This window comes from Biomphalaria glabrata, chromosome 12 (assembly GCF_947242115.1).
Source record: "Biomphalaria glabrata chromosome 12, xgBioGlab47.1, whole genome shotgun sequence".
Classification (NCBI taxonomy): Eukaryota; Metazoa; Mollusca; class Gastropoda; family Planorbidae; genus Biomphalaria; species Biomphalaria glabrata.
This window is the reverse complement of record NC_074722.1, coordinates 14,534,857-14,558,925: the sequence shown is the minus strand read 5'-3', so window position 1 is coordinate 14,558,925 and position 24,069 is coordinate 14,534,857. Positions and strand designations below refer to the sequence as shown.

General features: G+C 33.6%; 2 protein-coding genes across 3 annotated transcripts; one reads left to right on the top strand and one right to left on the bottom strand.

Moving 5' to 3' along the window:
* The first annotated feature begins 1,577 nt into the window (after positions 1 to 1,577).
* Positions 1,578 to 11,891, top strand: LOC106056216 (RPA-interacting protein B-like). 2 transcript variants are annotated; one of them, XM_056005844.1, is made up of 8 exons: positions 1,578 to 1,726; positions 3,440 to 3,631; positions 3,897 to 4,079; positions 4,292 to 4,391; positions 5,586 to 5,703; positions 7,718 to 7,781; positions 9,073 to 9,210; positions 10,012 to 11,891. In XM_056005844.1, exons 2-8 carry the CDS (start codon positions 3,542 to 3,544, stop codon positions 10,039 to 10,041), a joined length of 723 nt encoding a protein of 240 aa, XP_055861819.1. In that variant the 5' UTR covers positions 1,578 to 1,726; positions 3,440 to 3,541; the 3' UTR covers positions 10,042 to 11,891. The 2 variants fall into 2 exon arrangements, with proteins under 2 accessions (XP_055861819.1, XP_055861818.1); XM_056005843.1 differs by having other exon boundaries at positions 1,590 to 1,762.
* A 2,716-nt stretch (positions 11,892 to 14,607) lies between these two features.
* LOC106056217 (putative cyclin-dependent serine/threonine-protein kinase DDB_G0272797/DDB_G0274007) lies at positions 14,608 to 23,457 on the bottom strand. Its single transcript, XM_013212839.2, has 5 exons — positions 23,333 to 23,457; positions 21,315 to 21,375; positions 20,572 to 20,712; positions 18,292 to 18,359; positions 14,608 to 17,953 (listed from the first exon to the last, which is right to left on the bottom strand). Exons 1-5 carry the CDS (start codon positions 23,342 to 23,344, stop codon positions 16,835 to 16,837), a joined length of 1,401 nt encoding a protein of 466 aa, XP_013068293.2. The 5' UTR covers positions 23,345 to 23,457; the 3' UTR covers positions 14,608 to 16,834.
* Between the last annotated feature and the right edge of the window lie 612 nt (positions 23,458 to 24,069).

Sequence of the window (24,069 nt, the reverse complement as noted above, 5' to 3'; positions counted from 1 at the left end):
ATAGTTTGAGCGAGCCTGTGTCCTTTTATTAATGTCCCACAAACTTGATGGCATTGTTGAAACAGTCGACATATCTCAAATATTTCTTACATCTATCTGGTAGATATAGAACTGTTTTTATTTTTTTTCTCTGTTATCTAACCATCCGTCGTGGTTCTCATTCACACTTCATTTGGCGAAAGGTAGATGTGGTAGAAGGAACAAACAAAAAAAGTGGACAGTTGAACTAACTCTTCCACTGATAGACTAGTTTAGGCAAAACATTAAATGTTGAAATTGCACAATGAAAAATAAAAGAACCTGGATTATAGACATTAATTGACTTGCTTATATATATACAGTCGCGTGAATTTAGTTGAATCTGCCCAATGGCTGAATGTAGCGTGGTAGCATTATTTTGTTGCCACTGCTGGTTAACATCTGTGAAAAGGTAGTAATTAGTAAGTCTCCTTTGCCAGTAGATAGCCTCTCCACAGCAAGTTCTATGCCGCACCTCCTCGTAGTGATAGACGGAAACTGTTGAGGCTGTGAAACCTCAGGCTAATCTACATTGCAAGGGTCTCGGAGAAGGTTTGACACCAAGACGTGAGGCAGTCATTGCCCGTCGGCGTGTGAACAATCCAAGGTACCTCCTAACAAAACCCCTATTGCCCTATATATTGCCTTGTGTGTGTTCGTGTAAACAGGACCGGAATTAGAAGCAGACAGGGCTCAAAGTCGGAACCATCGTAATGATCGGCAGTCCGAAGCGCATTATAGACATAGCACACGACAGGGTGGCCAGTATAGATAAAGATCTAAGCTACTAGAGATTAGGGAAATCTGGGCCCCTTGTATACATAGTCAACATAAGGCAATATATTCCTTTGCTTTTTCTTCAAAACAATCTTTGGGCCCCCAAGCAAGTGCCTATCAAGCACTGCCTGTCAAGTCTAATAATAAGGCTATAAGAAAATCCTATTTTGGGGACCCGTAGGCGGGTAAGATCACTGCTCTTTGGAATCTCCTGCAGCCACTTGGTTCTAAATTGCTATATGGCGTTCCATCACTAAGTCTACATATGGATCCAGTCAGTATGGAAGAGAGGCGAGCGTTGACAGCCCAGCACTAGCATAATTATCCCCCATTCTCTTTTCAATTTGCAAAGGGTAACTATCGTCTCTCGAGACCTACAATACAACATATATTTTACTTGTAAACACGCCACTTTGTTAAATAATAGGCATAATTGTATAATGCATGCCATTTGACAACATCGTTTTTGTAAGAAAAGCAGTTTACAGCATTTGGCACTGTAAACGAGACTAAGATTTTTAGTTTTACGTTTTGTTTGCCAGGTTGTAATGTTCCATATTTCATTTCATTTTTTTTTACCGATACATAAAAACAAAAAAAAAAAAAAGTCATATAGCTATTTATTGGTAAATTTATATCATCATATGCTAATAACAGAGATACTAGATCTATATTTATTAAATTTCATTAGATTTAGATTATAGATTTTAATATAGAATTTAAGCAACCTTAATCTAAAAGAAATAATAATAATAATATAGTTTGACTTTTGCGGTTGCTTTTCTTCCGCTGTTGCTGGTGGTAAATACGATAAGAATCAAAATAAAAGACCTAGAATCCTAGATCTATCTATACCTAAACTGGCCTAAACTCTACATTCACATTGACTACAAAGATCTAGATTCTAGATTTAAATGGCTAAACTAGATTGGTGACTATCTATAATCTAGATATCTTCTAGATATAAGTAATATATTTTATAAGTCAATAAGTGAATAACTTCAATAAGTTTTTATTTAAAAATTATAACAATTTAATTTTAATATCATTTAGTTTAGATTTTAGATCTATTCTATAATTATTTATAATATATAGTATATATACTAATAATATAGATCTATCATTGTTAGATTGTTATTAATTAATGATCATTATGATTATCAAATATTAAATATGATTTATTGATTATTATTATTATTAAATACTATTATTATATTATAGTATAGTTATAGGATTATATCATTATAGTAAATAATAGTAACTTATCATTATAGCTTAGGCTAATAAAGTTAGTTTATTATAATTTATATTATTATATTAATTATAATATTATATTTATAATTTATTTAATTTGTCTAATGTCTAGATCTAGACTATGACTATATTTATATTATACAAATATTATATAGATCTAGTCAATTTTCTAGTCCTAGACTCTAGACTAGATTCTATTTATATAATAATATAGCTGTGCTTGAATCTGCATTTATATTATAATTATATAATAATATATATATATTTAATATTATGAGAGCGCTACTTCTTCTACTTCTTCTAAGTTCTAGCCAGCTTGTTGCTTCTGAGCTGTGAGCTCTTTTTGCAGACTGTGCCAAGGAACAATAATTTGAATAATGTGCTGTTCTCTTCAACTTCAGTTGTTCAGCACTGCTGTGTTGGTTATGTTGGGCTGAAGTGGTAGTAGGTTCTGCCTAAGGTGGATTAGGAAAGGGCATTCATTCAAATTCAAAGAGGATATTGTTTAAGGTTTCATATGTGTGGGCGCAGTGTCAAGAAGGGGTAGGTGTTTGGGATTTATTTTGTCAAGATGGTAATTATAAACAAGTGGGCACTTCTTTACCAAAGTTAACATTGTAAAATGGCTTTATCTTTCTCTAAAGACAATGGATCTGCATCATCATGATCATGCCTCATCATCATGTGCCCAGATAAATCACTAGTTTTAGTTTCTTCTTGAGTCCTGTCTTGACACTTATTTGTAAAAAGTTGTAACAGAATTTCATAGAGTATAAGAGCACAATTAGAATTAGATCTACTTGTAAAATGAAATATATATATATATGTATATAATATGTACTGATACACACAGGATGTTTCAGTTTGTTTTTTGTTGCACTCAGCCTTCAACTTCAAACTTTTGGGTGTGGGGAGGGACATATATTCTTAAATGTGGACCCACTGGTACCTTGCTATACCACTATGATGGTGACTATCTATAACTATAGTCTAGTTTTAATAAAAGTATTATTTTAGGTGGAATTTTTCATTAAAAATCTCAAATTTTGTATTGCATTTTTGTATAAAGGCACACATCTGTTTACTCTATATACATACATATATTAAAGTAGTAGATTTAAATTGAACTTTGTATAAATGGAAATCAGCAAACATACTTTACAAAACTTATTAATAACTGATGCAGTTCTTTAAGTATGGTTGTTGTTGTTGTACCAGTACTCTATGCACCCAAATTATTATTTTCATTAATAAAATATATTTAAATAAAATGATTTCAATAAAAATATTTGTGTCTACTTCAAATTCAGTAATATGATTATTCTATAAACCAATTGTAACTATATATAACAGTGCTATTTATTATTATGTTTTTTGTTTTTATATTCAGCAATCCATGGTGATTTGACATTCAGTCGCTAGAGCAACTAGAGTTGTGAGAGAGACAACATCCAGCATCAATTGTGTTTCTGAACTTCAAAATATTATTCTAATGTCTAGAGACAGTACATTCACAGTCAGCAGTACGAGACAGAATATGTTTAAGTATCGTACTCCACCATGGAAAGAGACATACAGGAAGGTAAAGTAAGAATAAATCATTTGACTTAATTGTACTATAGAAAGTGTCAAAATTATGACATACTTTCTTACAATTATAAATATTGCTGGTTCAGTTGTTTTTTTTTCTAGACTTGTCACTAAGGGAAGTTTTCCACAGAATTTTATAGTTATTTATTTATTTATAGTTATTAATGTTTGTTTTGTTTTTTTGACTTGTACAAATATCTAATTTTTGTATCAAACATTTACAATTCCTTCATCCTTTTTCCTCCCACCATGCACAGCAATGTTTGGATAGGCTGAAGGAAAGTAGGAACAAACAGCAATCTTTGAGACGTCATATTTGTTTTGACAATCCAGGTGATGCTGCTGACGCCGGTGCTACAGTTTCAGACATAATTGACATTGATGCCATCATGAAGGAAGAGTGGAGAAAACTGCAGTCCAAACATTTTGATATTGTGGAGGTTAGCATTCCAAAATACTGCTAAACAATTTTGGAGAATCTGTCTGTGAAAAAACAAAAAAATGGGTGTAATTAAATAATACATAATGACAATTTAAATATTAATCTCTTGGGGACATTAAAAGTAAGCATTCTCTGTGTTGCACATTTTATTTTTTCTTTTAACTACTTATCTCTCTCTATATATATATATATATTATAATGTTTCCCTAGAATGACTTAAATGGAGACAGCAGTGATGAAATGTTTGCTTTCTATGAGTCAATACACAGTGAAATCAGGAAAGAGTTGGAAGCTGATCTTATCAAAGAAGGTGAAGCTTCAAAATAATCAACCAATATTTGAAACTGTTGTGCAAAGCATAGCATTCTGCAGTGTGTTCCCAAAATGCAGACATTAGTTGTGCAAGTTTAGAAAATTCATTTATTTTTTTAAGTTACATATATTCTTTTCCCCCTTCTTCTTCTGTCACAAAGATCTTAAATAAATATGGAAAAAAATTCCTAATTCTCATAGACCAACAAAAGAAAAGAAAATAATGAAAAATCAAAATAGTAAGTCACTCACTGTTCATAACAATCAAATGATCGTCATCACTGAGACCACACTAGAATGCGAATGTTGTGTAGAGCTTCTAAGGAGTAACACAACAGATATTAAAATTCACTCAGTAACACACTTGTCAGCAGACAATATATTTTTTAATATAAAATAATAATACATTGGCGATCCAGCCATAAAGGCTCTATAAATGAATGAATAATAGCTTCAAGAACTAATTATAAACCCAACATCAAATACACTTTATAATGATGCTTAATAATACTTTACTCCATGCAACAAAATATCTTTTCCAAAATCATACACCCTTCCTCTCTGAGGGCCAAGTAATGAATGTCTTTTTTACCTCCTGGCCTCAATTCAGACCGAGATTTTCCACGTGAAAAGAACACAAAATATTCTTAGTGAACACAACGTCACAACGAGTTAGCCCAAAGACACGAGAGAGTGGCAATTGAACAGTCAACAGAGACTTAAAATAATGTACTAAAGAGGACTAACTCTTTTTGACATTACAAGTAACTACACTTATTATCACTCTTATCCATATGACATTTAGAAAAAAAACAACAAACAATTTGATGGTAAAAATGGAGTATGATCCTGTGAAACTCTATCTGTTTGATTTGTCCTACAACTTTTACAGGAAAGGATTTATTCATTGACTTTGAGTTTTATTACAACTTATGTTTTTCAACGATGTCTTACAATGCTGATAAAAAGAATCTCTTTCTTACTTAAACTTCTTTTTTTTTTTTTTTTTTTTATGATTCACAGTTGTCTACAAATTATGCAGTTTCTTGCCAACTTTCGTGCCAACTTAGAAATATGTGTTCTTCCTTTTTAAACTTTCTTGTAAAAAAAAAATGATTTTTAACACTAACACTGTATAAGTGTATTATACAATGTATGAATTGTCTGTTTATTTTTGTCCTACATTTATTAGAACAAAGATTATTGAGCTTGCAAGATATTTGTGATAAACATATTCAAGAAGAGGAAGAACTCTGTTCTGCATTATCAACTTTAAGTACAGATGAAGTTATCTGTCCTTTATGTGAAAAGTAAGTTGTCACTTGTAGCTTATTAATCAATAGTTAAGAACCTCCAAATATTTAAATATATCTTAATATACTATTAGTCTTTTTTTTTATTCGCATTGAAATTTATTTAAATGAGTTTTTTTTTCATCTATACATTATCTAATATAAAGTAGAATGTAAGGAGTATGTATGTATATCTCACATAGAAGTAAAACCGTTTGACCAATCTTGATAAAACTTGACATGAATCTTCCTTTAATCATTGAAGAGACTTTATTGTATGTTTAATGACCCTCCCACAACCAAAAGGCCCTAAAATTAAAAAAAAATACATAAATTTATCTCTGTTAAAGAACAAAACTTTTCAACAGATAGTGTAAACCCGTTTACACTGTATTTTTTATTAGATATCAATATGTTGGCTAAACTGGTAAACCCATTTTCACACTCTATTTTCATTTTCATGGCAAAAGAAAAAATAAGGTTAAGGGAACACTCGCCATGTTTGACATAGATCTAAATCCAATCCACTAGATCAGTGATGCTCAACCTTATCCGGCCTGCGGGCTATTTTAATTTCGGACACTCGTGTTGCGAGCCATATCAACATAAAGGTTAAAAAAATAGGAAATATATAATACAGCATATATAGTAGAATCCCATGAACCTAGTAATTACATTAATTCATGAGACGTTTTTCCTAAAACACTTTTCAAATATCTGGCAGCATAGATGAGACGCCAAGTTGGAGCTTGAATTTAGAATTCTAGTTTTATGTCCGTGAGATAATTACATACCGGTAACATAGGTTTCACACGATTCGTCACCGAAAAAGTTTTCCTCACAAATAGCCGCTTGTAATTTTTAGATTCAGAAAAGTTTCTGCAAGCAACTTGGAGTAGAAGTCAATTCTCTGAATCACTTGAACTTTCTCAAACAGGGATATCTAGCTTTGTCAATCAGTTCCAATTACAGCGCTGTCAGGGCACCTGACACATTGGACGTGTATGAATGTTGGAAACGACTTTGAACATGATCATCCTCACATCAACACCTGGCCACACAGATTTTATGGTGAATGAAGCCACAGAGGCTCAATTCCATTTGTCTCACAATTTTCTAATAACTCTTGCTGTCAACCATACTTGTGGCATTATCAGTAGTCATTCCCACACATTTGTCCCAAAGAAGAAAAAGAGCCTCTGTGATGGTTGAAACTTTTCTTAGGACTTCGCCAGTGGTGTCACATGAATGCTCCTCATAGCTACTAACTTCTTTGATTTCAAAACTGCTGTTTTTACCGTGAATAAATACCAAGCTTTTGAACAGTATCAGTTATGTCGGTAGACTCTTCAGCGGCAATAGAAAACATTTTGAGATCTGGTTTGTCTAGTCAGTTTTGAATGGAGATATTTACCCATATGTTTCCCTCGCAATTGTCATGAGAAAGGTTGACAGCTTCAACGACGTTCTTCTTTTTACAACACTTTTCTATGCATTCGCAGTCGGAAAATGGCTTCTACTTTTACAATGTAAACAACTCTGTAGCTAGCCTTACAGCCGACCCATTTTCTTGTCTCTTTCTGGTAAATTTTCTCCACTCAAGATGTAATCTAACAATGGCGTCTCAAATAAAAAATGCCCCCTTATTTATTTTTGTGTTTTGTTTCATAAAGTTGTTGAATGTTATATTCTTTCAAAAGAGCCACTCTTTCTTTATAAAACAAATATGTTGGCTTATTATCTGTACCAATCCATTTACCCTAACATGGGGAAAGAACTTTTTAAATTTTTTTTTTTTTTTGGAGAGGGGATTTTCTACACTTTTTGCTGAAGTTTCGGCAGGCCGGATAGAACTACGTCCGGCCCGCAGACCATATTTTGGGCATCACTGCACTAGATCAGTAATACCCAAACTAAGGCCCATAGGCACAGGTCATATTCAGCTAATTTGTTAATAAATATAAATGTTACTATCATTTTATCCAATACTTGACTATTTTGTTAGACATTTTTTGTTTATTGATCTCACTAGAAATATTCTGTTGGAGCATATGGGTGTGATAGTATGCAAATGTGGACTAAGGATAAACACTGAGGTAGGTGGGATTTTTTTTTACTCAACATTCTGACATGGTTATATCAGAAGCTTGCAAGATCCCCTAAACTAGTTTCATTCATCCCATGATTTATTTGGGATTCATTCAGTCTATCCAGACCATGATGAATGCACAAAGCTATTATAAAAATCTTACAAAATTTGTCATGAATGCTATAATTTTATGACAGACATATGTTGGGAAGAGTATGGTTGTTAGTTGATTGCTACTCAAAAGCCATATCAACCACTGGATACAAAAACTGATGAACATTTCTTTATCGTCCTCAAAGATTTACAAGTCTTCCTTTTCTAATTTCTTCTTACTTGTATAAATACATTATTTTCTGAACAAGTTATTCACATAGATATTTGATTAATTTAAGGATGTGTATCCTTTGGTTACTATTACTATTAATTATTAATTTGACTTTAAAAAAAAAAGGCAGAGGAGTTCTTTTTCTTCTTTCTCATTTATATTGCAATATAACTTAGGACAGGTCTTTATTAACAGGACATCACAAGTATAGTTGATAACAGTTGTCTTTAAACACAGCTTCTACTCAAGCTTCTAGACTTAAGCGGAATTCTACAATGTCAACTTCCTTCTCTTAGATCTGTTCGTGCCTTGTGTGTAACAGCGTGCTGGTGCACACCATAAGCGTTAGCGTAGGAGCAGAGTTATAACAATATGTTGGAAGGTTTGGACGAGCAGTCCTACATCTTCTATGAACTGCACAGTGGTTTCCAGATCTGGCAGCTTTCATATTGTTTTTCTAAAGAGGTTTTGGGCCAGTGTCTTATTCGTGCCTCTCGATAGAGTATGGTGCTTTGAAGGACATGGCTTGCGTGCTCTGGTGATGCTCCAGAAGGGTAAATCTCTAACTAGTCCCTATTTTTAGCTTCTGTCTCATTCTGCTTGGCCTGGTTCTGAGATGAAATATTATATGTTGAGGAGACAGCTTGTAATAGGCATCACTTTTCTTGAAATTTGAGTGAGAGCTGGTCTATTTCTAATTTTTCTCTTCTCCCCCCCCTCCCCATTTCTTCTGGGTAGATAGGGAAATTTGATTGTTTAGCCAATATGTTTGCTTTTTCATTGCCTTCTATTTTGATGTGTAGGCAATAGATTGAAAAACCTTTAGAATATAATCCTCTTATAAGTCATAACATAGTGAAAATATTGCTGTTTGCTCTTCTCATTTCTTTCATCTTTTCTAGTTTGCCAGTAAGTGTTATATTTAATTTTTCTATTTTCAAATACTGTATTTTATTCTTACTTTTGACTTCAGCAAGACTGCATTACTTTAAAAAATGTGAAGGCCAGCCTGGAAGCTGGAACATCAGAACACAGTGAGAGCTGTCATCTACGGCCAACTTTTCATTTATCTCAGAACTTTGGAATATCAAATCTTTTGATGGCTTGTGAGGTAGGAGAGCAAGGCTTTAAGTCCTCTGGCCTTTTTTTTTTTTAAATTAGAGAATATAATTAACTCACAGCAATGTTAATTAATGTAAATAAAAGAAAAATAATGATTGTCTTGTGAACTTGTGTTTTTCTCTGATAACATAATGCATTGTCCTAAAAAAATATATGTTATGATTAAGATATTAATTATGTATGTTTTTTGTTTTTTTTGCTAACTCAAAATAATGAATAAAAAAATTGGTTCAATTATTAATTTATAACATTTCACTAACAATAAATGGTGCTGAGGGCAATTGCCTTGAGACCTGGAGTATCTAATTTTGTTATTGCTCTTTTTTTGCATTTATGGTCAATTGTATTTTTGTACTCAACACAAAAAAATCCTCTTTAAGACCTAGAGTTAATAGTCAGGCTTGTGACGGAAGGTTAACATATAGTTATGTGAACATCTCAAACATATAGTTATGTGGACATTACAAACATATAGTTATATGGACATAACAAATCCTTTTAAATGTACATCAAAAATGTTTCACTATAACTGGAAGGACTGTGACATCTTAAATCCTGTTTCAAATTCTACTACTTTCCTAATTTTTAACTCAGTTTTGTAGCTGAATGTTTTATCATAAATCATATTTAGAAATCTAAAATATGCCTGTTCATAAATAAAATATATTAAATGCCAGTATGCAATGCAATGCAAGTTATGTAACAAGTATCATGTAAACATGTTATGGCTTTTTTAATGTAATAAAACTTTTTGCAAAATCCTAACTGGCATGTTTGTTGTTGTTTTCAGGTTTGTGATTTCCTCTTCATAATAGTGTGATAGACCTTGAAACAGGAAACTGTAGCAGTGAAAGCTACAAGTGCAAAGGTACAAGTGCAGCACAAGACTTTATGGCTATGTTTACATGAACACTGGCTGGACCATTGATTGCTTTAACTGTTGATGTAAATACCGACTGGATCATTGACTAGCACATAATCTGTTTTGCTGCACAGTAGAACACTGTGGCCGTGTTGGTGTAGGGTGTTAAAATAGTTGATTGATGGGAAGCTATTTTGTGTTCTGGTTGCATTTGAAGGTAACAGGTTGAATGCTTGTAGGACACGTTTATGACTATCATAGTCAATGTTGATACCTGTTTGAGGAGGAGAAGTTTGATTTGTCTAATTATTAAAATCTTTTCAAATGCCTTTTTTAAGAAGTTGAAATGTTAATATTTTTTTTTTTATGTAAGATATACCCTGTTTCTATGGACCATGTGTACAGAAATGATTTTTTATTTATTTTTATGTCCTCTTTAATTTTTTTCTGATAACATTCAATTATAAATGCAGAGACAAGTAAACATGAGACTAGCATTAAAGACTATTTATTGCAAGTACCGATAACTTTTGCAGAAGTTTTAATAAAGTAATATTCAGATTTTTATATATTTTTTTATTGACTCAACTTTATGAAATGAAAAATACCTAGTAAAATATACTTTATAAATTAGAAAAAAAGTGTAACTAAACAAGCAACACTACCATTAAGTCTAACAAACTTCCTGTGTTAGATCTGCTCTATATTTTATATCTTGATATATTTTCTTCGCTCCTTTGTCAAAAGATTCAAATATTTTACAGCAGAGTACTTGGTTAACTGAATCTGAATTTAGTGCAATACCATGATATATTTTTCAAGAAAATGAAACAGGTGTACCAAATATGTTTTTTTTTTAAATAAATATTTAAATTATCTAGACTCAATATATTTTTTGTGTGGTTAGAATGAGTGTAGAACACATGTGATTTGCAGTGAAGCTGTGGATAGATTGACAGTGTAATGACTTGACAGAGTAATGACTTGACAGATTTGGATGATGACATTCCTTTTTGACCTGAATACAAAGTTTTGTTTTGTATATATTCTTTTGAGTTGAATGCAAGCATCGTTGTGCTGTTTATCTATACTGGCTTGTATTTAAAATATTGATACAGTAGAACCCAATAGTTTTGTTGAATTTTCTGTTTAAGTCATGAACCTTGCTATGCAAATAAGGGAAACTTTTTAAATACAATAGAAAGTACTTTGGGGTTTTCAAACTGTTCTGTGATTTAGTATTTATCAATTTTTGTATGCCATTAATGGGATTCCATTGTAGTGTTTTTAAATGATTAGTCTGTGTTGACTCTTCCTGTGCTAGCTGTAGGTGTAGTATGTAGGTATTGTAATGCAAGTATTGGCCTGTTGGTGTAGTAAACAGTTTACAGATAGCTTAGGTCTGTCTGGCTTGAGAAAGTGTTGGTGTAGCTTAGGTCTGACTTGTTTGAGAAAGTGTTATTGTAGCTTAGGTCTGTCTGGCTTGAGAAAGTGTTGGTGTAGCTTAGGCCTGTCTGGCTTGAGAAAGTGTTGGTGTAGCTTAGGCCTGTCTGGCTTGAGAAAGTGTTATTGTAGCTTAGGTCTGTCTGGCTTGAGAAAGTGTTGGTGTAGCTTAGGCCTGTCTGGCTTGAGAAAGTGTTGGTGTAGCTTAGGTCTGTCTGGCTTGAGAAAGTGTTGGTGTAAGGCTTGTAGTGTATAGACCAGTAAGTATTAGAATGTTGCATAGAACTGTCAGTGAATTGTTAAGCGAACAGTGCATGTTCATGTACAGAGAAAATGTTGAGTCAAAGATTAAATAGAACGTTATATCTAGTGTGTTTGTTTTCTTTATAAAATTTTGATTAGGAACCTCCTTAATGATTTAGTATCACTGTTGAAACTTGTGAAGACCTCATGATGGTCATTAGTTTTGTCCAATTACACTATGTTTAAACAAAGAGGTAAAGTCAGCTTCAGCAAGCAGTTCCTTACAAAGGGAAAAAAAGGAAGGGAGCCAAGGAACTTGAAAAGTGGCAAAAGCTTTCATTTTGGTGTGTGTGCGGTGGCTTCCGAACCTGGGTCCTGTGTTCGAATCTTGGTGAAGACTGGGATTTTGAATTTCGGTTTTTTTAGGATTTTCAATGGGTACTTTGGGTAAGTAAAGGAAGTTATCTTGACATCATCTGCCTTAATGCTGAAAGTGGAACCTTACTTACTTAACTAATAAGCTTTTTCTCTGACTCAAAAGTATGGGAATAGATGTACTGGTTTTCTACAAGTTCAACCAAAAAAAAAAAAGTTTTTTTAAAAATCTAAGCTTATTTAACTATATCTCTCAATAATGTAGAAGTAATTTTCCTTATTTGATATTAAAATAATTACCGGTACCGATAAATTAACAGACTAATTGGTTATTTTTTTAATTGATTCATGTTTTGTTTGGAACAATAAATACTTGTTTAAAGTGTCAACTTGATCCAATAATGGATGTGGGAGAAATAACGTGTTCAATTGTCTAAGGGGATGAAATGCTACATAATTAGTCATATCTGTGAATACTAAAGGATTAATTTCCCTTGTTGGTTTCAAATAAAGTAATTAATAACCAGTAATTAAATGTCTAACTGGTTAAATATTTTTTCATTGATTCATGTCTTGTCTATGCCAATGGATAATTGTGAAAAGTTTCATCCGAGAATGGGTGTGGGAGAAATCACGTGTACTAACGTTTGAGCAGACAGAGTTGATAGAAGGTTTGAACAAATGTCTGGGATACAGACTGCAAACTGAATTGAAAGTTAATACCGGTACAGACCTTAATTATAGCACTAGTAGGAAAGTACCCCTTTCAGAAACAGATGATGTAAAGGCCATTTGTTTTTGTGGTCCACGGTTAACGAGGGCGTTATGTGTCCAGCAAAACGACCAACCGCCTTTACTTTTCCCCAGCTAGTGTCGGGTCTGGACTGAGTGGCGCCCTTAAGATGCCGAAATTAAAATTCCCCAAAACACCAAGCGCTTTACCGGCTCCTTAATTTTTTTTGAACACTGTAAGAAAACTTTGCTGATACACATACATAGGCCTACTAAGGAACTGTTCTCCAATACTATGATTAAAGCAAAGAAATTTGCGTCCGAAATTTAAGCAACGAAGAGTCAGATGCAAGAAAAAAAAAAAAACATTTCGATTATGATAGTAACGACGAATCAATATCTAGGTCTCAGAACTGAAGACTTGTTATGATCCAAGATCGAGCAGTGATTTTAATGGGGAAAGAAAAGATTTGAACAAATGAAATGATGATGACTTCATCTTTGTATTTCTGTATAACTTGAAAAGTTTCCTTATTGAACAATGATGATTTGTTTAATGTTTTGTATACACTTTGGGAAAATATGTTAGGGTCTGTTAGGCATAAAAGACTCCAGCGATATGGACAAAATTGACGAGTGTGCTAAATTGACGCTTTTTTTTTTCTTCGAGAAAATGTATAATAGCGTCTCTGTAGTTCAATAGTGTATTCGATATGTTTGACCCATTCGAGATTCATTTCCCAAAATTGCTGCCGCATACCGAAGTATGATGATTCCTGCGAGGAAACAAAAACGGATTGGAAAGACTACGTGGGTCTACCATTGCGAATTATTTTTTTCAAGCATGGGCATTTCTGTTAAAGGAATATTGAAGGGGTAGGTGGGAGGGGCGCTTAAAAACTTCGGGTAATAGGGTCGCACAAATAAGTGACAGAAACAAACATTGATACCAGACGTATGCAAACAACACATCAAATCAGTTTGTTTCAAGTGGCCTGACCTCACCTCAGAACACATTCCAGCGGTCCGACATTGTTTTTAGAACGCATTCTAGTAGTCCGACACTGTTTTCGCGGAAAGGAAAATTAGGGAAAGTTCCATCTGACATCTCCCCCCCCCCCTCTTTTTTTTCCCTTTTTATTTCTCTGTGTGTGTGTGTGTTACGTATGTGTGTCTGCGTGTGTAAGGTGTGAATAAAACTACGATAAAGAAGAACAGGTTTGACTGAGAGACAGCTGATAGAGAGCGGTTAGAGAGAAGGAAACTAAAGTGTGACAATCCTTCATTCCTCGCACTCTGGCGCCCTTCTGTCAAATCGTTCTCACAGTAGACGACAGGCGATCTGTTAGAGTGACATCTGATGTCAATGGGTAGGAGTGCCCCCCCCCCCCTCGCACCGTCAAGCCACTTGGTATGCCTCTAAACTGAAGATGAGGACAAGGTTTGATGATACAAGGCACACACTTCCTGGTCTTACTCCTAGAGACACTGTGTAATTGTGGTGTATTATGGAAAGTTATTTGTTAGCGTAAGACAAAAGACCATGTCAAATATTTGATGACATTTCAGGGGATGGAAAGGAGTGAATGGATAGGCCTACGTTTTTTTTTTTTTAGGAATTAATTTCTTATCATTAACAGAGTGGCTTAAAAAGACAGCGGCCTTCAACCTGATCTTTGTCATAAATTAGACATTTACATTTTTTAATTTAAAAAAAAATAATGAATAATCTTTTTATACAAATTTTTATTATCGTTTCAAAACATATCCAAATGGTCAAATATCATTTGTTGAATGGTTCTATTCTTTAACCAGTAGAACAATGCACTATCTATAGTTATGTCTGCGTGAATCAGACATTATAAGGAAAATATTCGGCAGTAACAAATCTGGTGAAGGAGTTAAACTAGAATCTAGAATAACATCAGGGCACATCTACATCGCACTAAATATAGATCTAAAAAAGAGAGTGAGAGGGTATATTATTACACAATTCTTATTTAAAATAAATTTAACTTACAGAACTGAACATTTGTTACATAGGCGCTATAGTTCATACCTTAGTCATACACAGGCATACTCTAGCTCTTGTCTTTCGTTTGATAGCAGTATGATTTTTATTTGATAACAAACAAGCACATAATAAAAAATACTTTTAAAAAAACTTATATTAGGGAAAGAGATGCACAATTATAGCCTGTAAGATCTTTCCCATTTTTGGTATAAAACACAATTAATTAATAACCACTCATTCATTAGTTAATTAATAGGCTAATTTTTTTTTAATGATTCATGTTTTGTTAAGGACAATCAATAATTGTGCAAAGTTTCAACTTGATCCAAGAATGGGTGTAGGAGAAATAACGTGTAAAAAAAAAAAATTGTACCAGACAGACAGAGGGAGTGAGTAGACATTAGTTTTGTAAAAATCTGGCTATGATCAGTTCAGAAGCACCGATACAAATTACTTTGTAAATAAACAATAAATATTTTTAGAGAAATTTAGAAAAGTTGATTTTATCTGAAAATTAGATTTACAAGCGTTATAAATGCCAGAAGTCAATGTTACCAATAATAGATTTTTTTTTTAGATTCTGCATTGATCACTCTAGCCTACATATTTTTTAAATGGCTCTTATTTGACTGACCGTAGGCCTAATATAACATTCCTGAAACGACATAACCGCAGTTACAAAATTATCCATAAAAAGATTGTAAACAGTATAGCAAGATACATTCATATGTACGAGAAAGGTCGTAAACTAATGTTTAATATTAATTACACCCATACACCCCCAGCGTAGATACATTTTGCAATGCATAGATACTCTGTCAACAAATCGATCTAGAACAATTGAACTAGAGATAAACTTTATTTGTATATGATCATACAGTTCATTGAGCAGATAAGTAGATCTAGATCAAATTGTTTTTCAAGTTGAGAGAGTAAAATAAAGAGAACAACAAGAAGCATTGAGAATAAATAATCACAGGTAACATTTGGCTTTTAGTAAAATAATTAAACTTATAAGTATATCGGCGTAAAGAAACTTAGCGAAATAATAATAGATTGAACAATACACAGACATAGTCATAGGCCTACATACATTTTTGTCTATGTCATATATATATATATATATATATATGGAAATTATAAAACTATAACCAAAAAAAAATAACATATCATTTATATCTATATCGTATATCCAAAGAGTACAAATAAATACATTGTATATAGCAATAAATATGTAGTCCCAGCTGGCTCAGGGAAACCATGTGAAAACATCATTTTTCTCTCGGACTACTAGGACTTGACTCCGTAGCACCTGTCCACGGAAATGATCAATTCAGTCTACTGTAGTGACATTGTTCAAAGTTCAGGCTGATTTCCCTCTTACCAAGATTATCCACAATACATTAAGCTACGATAAACTCTTTGTACCTGCTAAAAGCAACATTTGAAGTTTATAGGGCAGTGTTTCCTTGTAACGACAACCATAAGCATGGATCATGCAAACATAGTCCATGTGTTATTTTGACCAATACTTTTAAGCACTTAATATTTGTTTATTTTTTTTTATTAGTTACCTTTTCACTTTGTAATTAAACGAATGTTACAAAGGGTTAGGGGAATGAGTAGAATTTATTTTTATATCCTGTGCAACATAATTATTTCGTACCTTCAAAAAGCAATTCTTAAAAAAAAATTTTTAAATGATTATTTCAAATTTACAGAAAACTAACAAAACAAACAAATGGAGCAAACGTAAAATGCTTTGATTGTAAGCTTTTTAGAAACGCCATCTCAAGATTAAACGTCGTTTGCCTTGACACACTTGAAGCCGGAACACCTGTTTACGTCACGAAGCCACGACAAGTGCTGCAGACAATTTCCTTGAGGTTTGAATCAACACAGCATCCTTAGGACAATTCTCTAGAGTTGCTACTCTAGAAAGACTCAATCTGAACTGCCTTGAATATTTTGTGAGTCAGCGTTGGTGTCAGAAGTTGTAGTTGGTGTGGACATTTCAAGTGGCGTGGGTGAGGTTTCTGTTGAGGGCTGAGATGTTGTGCTGGTCGTGGCAGCAAGTGTGCTGTTATTTTGTTGGGATTCGACTCGAATGGGGAGAAGCTGCAATGGCACAGACATTTGATGAATCTGTTCTTGTGGCTGCTTTAGAATCCTTTCATGTAATTGTGAATTTGTCTGGTCGTGTGGTTGGTGCAGCTGGTCATGTGACTGCTGCTGGAGCTGACTTAGAGACCTGTCCTGGGAAGTTAACTGAATTTGGTCGTGTGATGGCTGCTGGGGTTTACTTGAAGACTTGTCCTGGGAAGGCAACTGAAACTGGTCATGTGATGGCTGCTGCGGTTGATCATGTGACTGATGGAGTTGTATCTGGGGCTTCTCGGGTGCTTGCAGTATAAATCGATCTTGTGGTTGTTGTTGGAGCTGATCACGTGATTGTCGCTGAAGCTGCTCATCACGTGGCTTCTGAAGCTTATCAAGTGGCTGTTGCTGCGACAGATCAAGGGGCGACTGGAGCCTTCCTTGAATCTGTTGATTTTGGTCACGTAATCCCAGGTTTTGTAGTCTCTGAAGCTGATAATGCATCTCTGAATTTTGCAATGAACCTTGACCTTCAAACGAACTAACTCTACTACTCCTGACTACATCAACACTCTCAGCGATATTTTGCACTTGCCCAGTTACCGACTGCGTTCTTCTAGCCTGAAGAGTTATGGACTGAGAAGACACTTTCAACTCTGGTGTGCCAGATTTTAAAACATCCATAAGTACACGGCGGTTCTCTTGTGGAACAGCAGCATCAGCTTGTTTACTTTGATTAGTAGCTGTTTTCATAGTCTGCCCTTGTCTATCTGCTGCTGTTGCAGTCTGCTGTCGACTTTCCAGATTCTTGGAATTAGAAAATTCTCCTAGACTTGCCGAACTCGGTCGTATGTTACGGGAGGCAGATTTTTGTGATAAAGAGCTAGGAGGAGGCGTTGTTCTTATTTGGCCAAGTTTGTTGGTATCACAGGATGTACATCTGAGTCTGTTGTTATTTATAGGAACCTGAACCAAAACAAAAAAAAATCATGAATAATTAGGAATTTAAATGATTGAATAGATTTATATCAGTTAAAAAAAATGAAACTATAATTGTTAAACAATATTCATATTCACATTAATCTAATTAATATATTAATATATATATTAATATAAGAGTAGAGAAATCATTTGGCAATATTCTGGAATCTTATTTGAAAAAACACTGAACATTTAGAATAAACTAAAGGTTATTGCCTGTCAGAACCGTTTGTATAGCTATATTGAACGGGAATTTAAGCTAAATCGTGGATAAGAAGTGAATTTATATATGTAAATAAAGTATAAAAACCTCAAAAGCGTACTAGTCTCTGGCTATGATAGCGTTTCCTGCCAATTGGGACTATTGTCTGGACGCCGTTTGGATACACAACTATAATGAAAAAAAACAAAAAAAAACAAGTAAAATAAAAATATTTATTCAAAAACAAAATTGCAGCTATTATTATAAATCCCCGTCATTATTTTAGAATAGATCTAAACTAATAATATATTTTTTGATAAGAAATATTTTGTATTACAAAGCTTATATTAACTTACTCTGTCTGTCTGGTAAAGAGTTTGTCTACGTTATTTCTCCCACACTCGACCTCGGATCAAGCTTAAATTTTGCACAATTATTTCTTTTACATGCCAACACAAGAATTATAAAAAAAAAAACAACAATTAGTTAATTAACTATTGGTAATTGTTTTTTGGTATCTCGAACAATGGAAAGAAATTTTACTTGACTGATAAGGTGGTGTAAGTTGAATTAGTCCCCTTTATTGTTTGTAGAAAGAAAAGTTTGTAAATAACTATAAAACCTATTTTCATAAGCAGCTGCCTGGCACAGAGGCATACCGTTTTTGGCTTGATAATGCAGAGGAGGCCTTAACCCTCTAGTTCGAATTCAGGTCATTTAATAAAAAAAAAATACATTAAAAAAAAAAAAGCGATCACCCAGATACCCTCTTCTTTCTTTCCCTACTCCTTTCCAACTTTCCAGACAAGTGATAGGGTTATATAGTATCGAGAAAGCTAAAAGCATGAAATTTCGCTAGACAAAAACAATTTTTAAAATATTTCTTATCGCACAGATTTATTATTGTCTAAATCCAAATCCAAACCAATTAACACAATTACACTTAATATATTTTTTTTTTTATTTTGCTTGTTATCAATTGTTTTTGTTTGGTGTAATTTTTATTCTTATAGCATGCACAGTGCGCTATGGTCCAATCATTTTTGTGGTGGAGGAGGTAGCTGAAAGAAGGTGTTTAAAAAAAATTTTGAGTCTGAATCTGAGCTAGAGGTCCAGAGTCTCCATGATGGAAGGTCGACACGTTAACCAGTAGCCTACAATGTTTAACCACTAACAAAAATAGAAATGGTTTATAGTTATCTATCGTTAGTTTCAAATTTTTAGTAAACGACCTAATTCTGGAAACAAAGCTTATCTCCTCTTAGCTTAGTAGCTTTTTCTGTATGAAAGAAATTGAATTATATATGACTAATTAATTAACGAATTGGTTACGTTTTTAAATTGATCCATGTGTAATTATCGACAATAAATAATTGTGCAAAGTTCAACTTGATGGGTAATGGAAGAAATAATGCGTAGACCTACATTTAAGCCAACAAGATTCCACCCAGACAGAAAGAGTGAGTTGATATAAGCTTTGTAATAAAAGACTGCTTTAAAGAGAATAACCATTTATACCATACCAAACCCCCAAAAAATTTTGTTTACAATAAAACATTTCACAAAAATAGTTTAACAATATTCAATCAATGAAACGAACTTAGATGCACCCTCGCATAAATCAGTTTGCAAAAAATCACTCAAGCAATCATAGTGCATTGTTGAATTAGTTATATTTTTGTTCAATTATTTCCTCCTTTCTGAAGTTGATGGTCGTCTAGAATTTCTCGTTCTGTTCATCTCTTGTCATGATTTATTAATGCAAGAAATCTTTCCAGTGAGCTTTGCAAAAGCGAGCTCTTCTATTAACAGTCCACCTAATGACTTCTACACACAAAATGATGCGCATGAAATTTGAATATACATTTATTTATTTAGTTAACTCCTTATTGAATACAACGAAAGATTTCAGACGTAATTTTCTCTTAAGTGTGCTTGAAATTAAAAAAAAAAGACGAAAGCCGAATTTTATTTCAAGATGATTATCTTTTAACAATGTTTAACGGTCAAATCAGAGTTTTTATTGTGTGGCTAATTAGGTAGCTATTTTATTCCCAGAGTTAAAATAAAATGTCAGAGACGTTTTCGAAATATCAATCCAGTGTCCAGTCCAGTGTCCAGTTTTCATGCAGTGTATTTGTCCTGTTTGAACACATGAAGAGTTTTGCAAGCTAATAGGAAGAATTTTAAAATTTCATGTAATTATCATTAAATACTTTGATTGTTAAAGAAGTTTTTTTTATTACATCGGATAGCCTAGAATGCAACTTCTTTGCGTTAATGTAAAGAGAAACAAGAACATTATTCAAACAAGTGACAGATACAAACAGCAAAAAAAAAAAACCTACACATACAAACAGAAACAAACGACTGATAGAAGCCCAAACAAAAATCAACTTACCAACATTGTTTCTCGCTATCTGCACAAAGTATCTTAAACCTCTCTCGTTGACAATAGGTGTCGGGTCAATGACTCCCATCTGGATCTTTGTCAGGATCATCGACTCAGGATAAGAACCAAGCTCTCCATTGAGCTGCAAAACTGAAAGTGAATTGAACCAGATGTCATGTAGTCCCCCTAAACTGAACCATATGTAGTAGGCAGCACTAAATGCAATGAATTAGATGGGTGGCTTCAAACACTAGAGATGGATGAATTCAAGCAACAGAGTTGGCTGGATTCAAGCAACATATTTGGAAGGATTCGGGTAATAGTTGGGTGAATTCAAGAAATGAATAAGAGTCTTGCTCTAAGAATAACAGATGTCTTCTCTCTTCTAGCTAAAAGATGTGCCTTCTAGGGATATGCACATATTGAGTTCAAACAGATTTACGGCAAGTTGATATAAGAAGAGACATTTCTGTTTGGTAAAATGAGTTGTGTGCTCCCTTTACCGTTATACTTAACAACATTATGAGTGAGTTAAAGTTGTATCCTCACATTGTCTGATTGAGTAAATAAACATCTTTATTTAATATGTTTGACATATTTAAAGACACTGATTTTGTATTGAAACATAGAAGAATAATTAGGTAGGAGTTTTGAAGTTTGACAAGATGGCCAACAAGTTAACAAAAAGGTGGCTCAAATAGTTGTTTTTTTTAAACTGATCCAATGATGGAAATGAGATGTTTAGACCTTACCCAATTCATCAGCACTGACAACAAACATCAACACTGCAAATACCAGGACTACTGGAGACATCTGTGGACAAAAATATATAAGGACTTGGTTGAAGTGATCGACTATTACAACATCTTTACTGTCACAATTCAGCTAACTTTTTTTTTCTACTCTCTAGACATTGATCTACAATTTTTTACCCCCTCCCCATTGGAGTAGCTGGGGGTGCGCCCCCCCCCCCCCCCCGTGAAATTTTGTGATTGATTTTTTGCTTTGATTTTGGGTTTAGAGTTTAAAACCACCTCCAGCGGGGTTTGAAGCTAAAAACCAACTCTTCCATATTAAATTAAATCAAACTACAGTCACAAAATTCTATGTGCATTGCCAAGGGGGGGGGGGGAGAGTTTACCCGCCCAATCCAGAGGGCTTTAAGTTTAAAACCCCCTCCAGCTGGTTTTGAGTTTCACGAACATAATATATATTGTATTTATAAAGTAGAATAGAGGCAAAGAAATCAAAACCGTTTGACTAACTTTGTTTATCTAAAAGCATTTAGAAGAAAGAAATTCTTGTAAATTAAATCTCACTTTCCTATTAAAAAATATTTAATATGCATATTTTGGTTTTAAACAAGGTTACAAAGATAGTTTGTGTGGAGACACAAACTCAAAATCGGCCCCCGAAGTGGTCCACCCAGACAGGTAAAAAGGCAGGTTTCAATATATTCAGAAAGAACATCAGAATGAAATTCTATCAAAGACAAATGACAGAGAAGAATGGAGAAAGAAGGTTGACGGATCTTGTGTGGTGCCCCAGCCGTTCACAGACCAAAGGATAGGGGAAAGTGAATATGAAGTCAGATGTGAACCTGACCTAACCTATGTCTCTAACTCTTATTCCTCAAGAAAAAACATTTCCGTTAAAAATAATTCCTTTAGTTCCGTGTTCTATCATCATAGGGCAGCCGTGCAGTTCACTCGATAATATGAAAAACTACTTATTAATTGTTGTTTTAAATTATGTCCAATTTATATGCATACTAAATAGATTTTTTTCTCTTAAAAAAAAGTAAACATTTTTTTGTGTGTAAATATAGTAAATAGTATAACAGAACTTACGTAACTTAGCAATACTAATGAAAAAAAATCTAAAACAGTTTGCCTAAATGTGTTATACTATGATAAAGTGTGTTCATCCTACTAAAGAGCCTCTCGTGTTTGTTACTGTTAATAATGAATGGTTGTAAAAGTGGTGTATTTTATTAAAAAACTGCTTGCATAAGTGATTTTAAAAATTAGATTTTTCGATTTCAGAAAAGAAAAAAGTAGCCATTGCATCAACTTTGAATGGGCTAAAATATTATGATGTCGGATTTTAACTATCTTTTCTAGTTTACGAGATCTAAATGGGACGAACGGACAGACATTCCACACAAAACTAATAGCGTCTTTTCCCCTTTCGGGGGGCGCTAAAAAGTGTATATTTTTGAGTTTGTGGAGGATAAGGCTCTTGGTAGACGCATTGTCATAAATCCGAGCACGCTAAAAGCGTACACTTCTTAATCACGACATTTTTGCCAACCGTAAAAATGAAGAAAAAATGTTAGAAAAAAAACAAAAACTTAAAAGTTTCTGACCCGTAGAAATTCATATTTTTAAATAGAAATTATTTATATTTTATCTCTTGTGGAGGCCCTTTTCTTTTAAAGCCCCTTGAGCTGTAGCCACAGCCAACATCACGGAGGTCACGCTGTAGCCAGCCTGCCCTCCTTTAAATTGGGCCCCGGGTTGGTGACTCTATTTATTTAATTATTAATACTATCATCATCATTATCATCCTCCTCATTAGTATTTAAATTATTAATATTTTGTAAACAGTGTATGCTAGCGCTATTTATTGCGTCATTATGTTTATCGATCTTATGAACTCCAATGTATTCCAGTAAAAATTGTATAATAATTTGTCAATCATCAAAGAAACTTTTCAAAGGCTAACGTTTACAATACTAAATAGGACTGAAAGCATGCCAACTACGAACCCCAAAGTCCATTTCGCCTGTTGTGTATTTGTTCCACGCTCAGAGCCGCTTGCACAATCAGCGCTCGCGCCGTGTCGTCAATGAAGACAATACTAATTTGGCCTCTGCTGGGTCTTTTGTCCTGGCCATCTGAAGTGGCAAGTGCTAAGGAATTTGAAATTTATACCAGCTACAAACATTTTTTTTTTTTTTTTTGGAAAAGGTGTGTCATTCATAACTTGTCGTCTGACCTACTGAACTGAGTAGGACAACAGGTGTAGAACCAATACATTCAAGACTCTTGATTAGTCAAGGTGTCTACATTTTTAACGTGTGGTGAACTTTATTTTTAGTAATCCCAAAGAGTTTATCACGTACGTCTGTCTGAATTTAAATTCTTGTTATGATTTTGATTCGTTAAAGTTATTCATATTTTTTAAAAATATCGTTCGTAGAATGATTAGAACAGACTACTTGACCCCCTCTTCCACCGGGTTACTTAGGCCTACAACAAAATATGTCATTCAAAAAGAGACTTGCAGACAAATATGACAATTTGAGAATAAAATAAATGAATAGGCGAGAAAGTAATTTACACAAGTTTAAATATTTACTGACGACGACTACGCAGGACAACAAAAATAATTATAAGATAATGTTTTCGATTTCAGAATACTGAATAGCAAATTTATACACCCAAACACTGACAAACACACATGTGTTATGTATATTTTATATACGTTTATGTTTGTATTATA

Coding starts and splice junctions, on each gene's coding strand:
- LOC106056216 (XM_056005844.1), top strand. CDS start 3,542: ATGTCTAGAGACAGTACATTCACAGTCAGCAGTACGAGACAGAATATG. Junction 7,782..9,072: donor GACTAAGGATAAACACTGAG/GTAGGTGGGATT, acceptor TTTTGACTTCAG/CAAGACTGCATTACTTTAAA. Junction 9,211..10,011: donor ATCTTTTGATGGCTTGTGAG/GTAGGAGAGCAA, acceptor TGTTGTTTTCAG/GTTTGTGATTTCCTCTTCAT.
- LOC106056217 (XM_013212839.2), bottom strand. Junction 20,713..21,314: donor TGTCAGTGCTGATGAATTGG/GTAAGGTCTAAA, acceptor ATTCACTTTCAG/TTTTGCAGCTCAATGGAGAG. Junction 18,360..20,571: donor GATAGCGAGAAACAATGTTG/GTAAGTTGATTT, acceptor TTTTCATTATAG/TTGTGTATCCAAACGGCGTC.